The sequence below is a fragment of the Crocodylus porosus genome, unplaced genomic scaffold, assembly GCF_001723895.1.
Source record: "Crocodylus porosus isolate Cpor-Errol unplaced genomic scaffold, CroPor_comp1, whole genome shotgun sequence".
NCBI classification, from domain to species: Eukaryota; Metazoa; Chordata; order Crocodylia; family Crocodylidae; genus Crocodylus; species Crocodylus porosus.
The window spans coordinates 2,295-4,239 of record NW_017728908.1 but is presented as its reverse complement, the minus strand read 5'-3'; the positions used below and the strand labels follow the sequence as shown (position 1 = coordinate 4,239).

The 1,945-nt window shown below is 68.1% G+C and overlaps 1 protein-coding gene across 1 annotated transcript in view; it reads left to right on the top strand.

Moving 5' to 3' along the window:
• Positions 1-572, top strand: part of GLI1 (GLI family zinc finger 1) — a 14,661-nt gene extending 14,089 nt beyond the window's left edge. The window contains exon 12 of the mRNA XM_019531657.1: positions 3-572. Coding sequence (XP_019387202.1) covers positions 3-402 — 400 coding nt within the window. The 3' untranslated portion in view covers positions 403-572. The remainder of the gene's footprint in view (positions 1-2) is intronic.
• The last annotated feature ends 1,373 nt before the right edge of the window (positions 573-1,945 follow it).

Genomic DNA, 1,945 nt, shown 5'->3' with positions numbered 1-1,945 from the left:
GGGTATGAGCCCCCAGGCACCAGCCCCCGCCGCTTCCTGCGCCTGCCTCCACTGGCAGCACCCCCCGGAGATGCCCCCCTCATGTGCTACCCTGGGCAGGGGCCGCTCAAAGGCAGTGCCCATCCGCCCAGCTGCGGGGGCCCCGATCCTGCCTACGGGCCGGGGTCCGAAGGCCTCAAAGACAGCCCCTGGGGGCTGGGGGCGCCGGCCGGCTCCAGCCTGGACTCGCTGGACCTGGAGAACACGCAGCTGGACTTCACCGCCATCCTGGATGAGGCTGAGCCCGGTGGGCTGCTGCCCCCCCCCAGCCCTCCCGGCGCCCCCAACATGGCAGTGGGTGACATGAGCTCTATGCTGAGCTCGCTGGCCGGGGAGAGCCAGTTCCTCAACTCCCTGTCGTGAGCCGGTCGCTGGGAGCGGAGAGAAGCCAAAGAAAAAGAAGGGAAAAAGGCCAAACCTGGTGCCCGTGGCCAGGCTTCGCCCAGCCCCTGCCGCTCCCGGCGCTGTACATAGGGCGCTCGCCTGCTGGCTTTGCCGGGCACCATTAAAAAAAAAAAGATTTCCTCAGGGAAGCCCCATGCCTGCATCTGCCTTATGATCCTGTCAGCTGGGGGCGGGGGGGGAATGAGGCACAGGAGTGCAGGGAGGTGGGGGGTGCGGTTAGGCTGAGGGCAGGGGGAGAGTGGACCCAGGGATCCGGGGTCCCAGCTCCCTCTCCTCAGCTGGACCTAGCTCATAGCTGCCAGCTGATGGGTCCCGCAGGTGCCCACAGCCCCCGGGGGAGCAGGGGTTAGTCACCAGGCCATGTGGGGGGGGGCCCTGGGGGAGTCTCTCAATGCCCCCATCCGACAGAAAGGGAAACTGAGGCACAGATCCTGGCAGCTCCCAGGGAGGCGGATGGGACCCAGGTGCCCCCCACCTCCGCCCAGGCCATGACATCAGGGGCAGGAGGGGGGCAAAGAGCCACTCGGGGCTGCCACAGAAGCAGCCGTGCCCCCAGCAAGGTGGGGGTGTTACATGCATGTACGTGTGTGCACATCCATGTGCATGCATGTCAGACCTCCCCCCACCTTCTTGCTTGGACTTTCCTGGTTGGGGGCAGGAGCCCAGCTGGAAACTCCCAGGGACAGGGGCAGGAGGGGGGTTGCTTCCTGGGGCAGACCTGGGCCCCGGCCCTGCTGCGGCCTCTGGATCCCCCCACACCCCCCAGCACCAACCCACAGCTGGGGAAACTGAGGTACAGAAGGGAACGGGGCTTGGCCAGCCTCGGAGTTGGGGTGAGGGGGTGCCTCCCACCCCCTCTGCACCTCACCCTTCTCCCAGAGCCGGGCAGAAAAGCCAGGTGTCTGGCCTGCCAGTGCCCTGGCGGAAGCTGGCACTGTGCCCCCCTCCCCACAAGTCCCTCCCAGACTGGGCCCGCTCTGTGCAAGCCCACAGAGGTGGCATGGCTGGCAGGGGGAGCACCGGGCTCCTGACTGATGGGCTGAACTGCTGACCTAGGCAGGTGGAGGTGGTTCATAGCTGGCTGGTACCCGCCAAGCCCTGGCACTGCCCGGCATGGGGCTGCGGGTCGGGAGTGAGGGGCGCTGCAGGGCTAGCAGGGCAGGGGGCTGCAGCTCGTGAGTAAGGGGCACCACAGGGCTGGGTGGGTAGGGGCTGTGAGTCAGGAGTGAGGGGGCACCAGCAGAGCTGGGGGGGCCAGGGGCTACTCCGGGCTGCGGAGGTCCCGAGCTCCTGCCCCAACCCCCCATCACAACTGCGGCCGCACCCCGCCCCCTGTCCCGCTCGAGGTGTGAATTGTGGTCCGCACTTCCTCCCCACCAGGCCCTGCCTCGACTTCCTCCCCCCTCCTGACGCCCTTGACAGTGACCCCGCCATGCGGCTGGGGCTCCGCCCCATGCAGCCCAGAGGCCTGAGCGATGGGCTGCCCCTGTCCTGCCCCGTG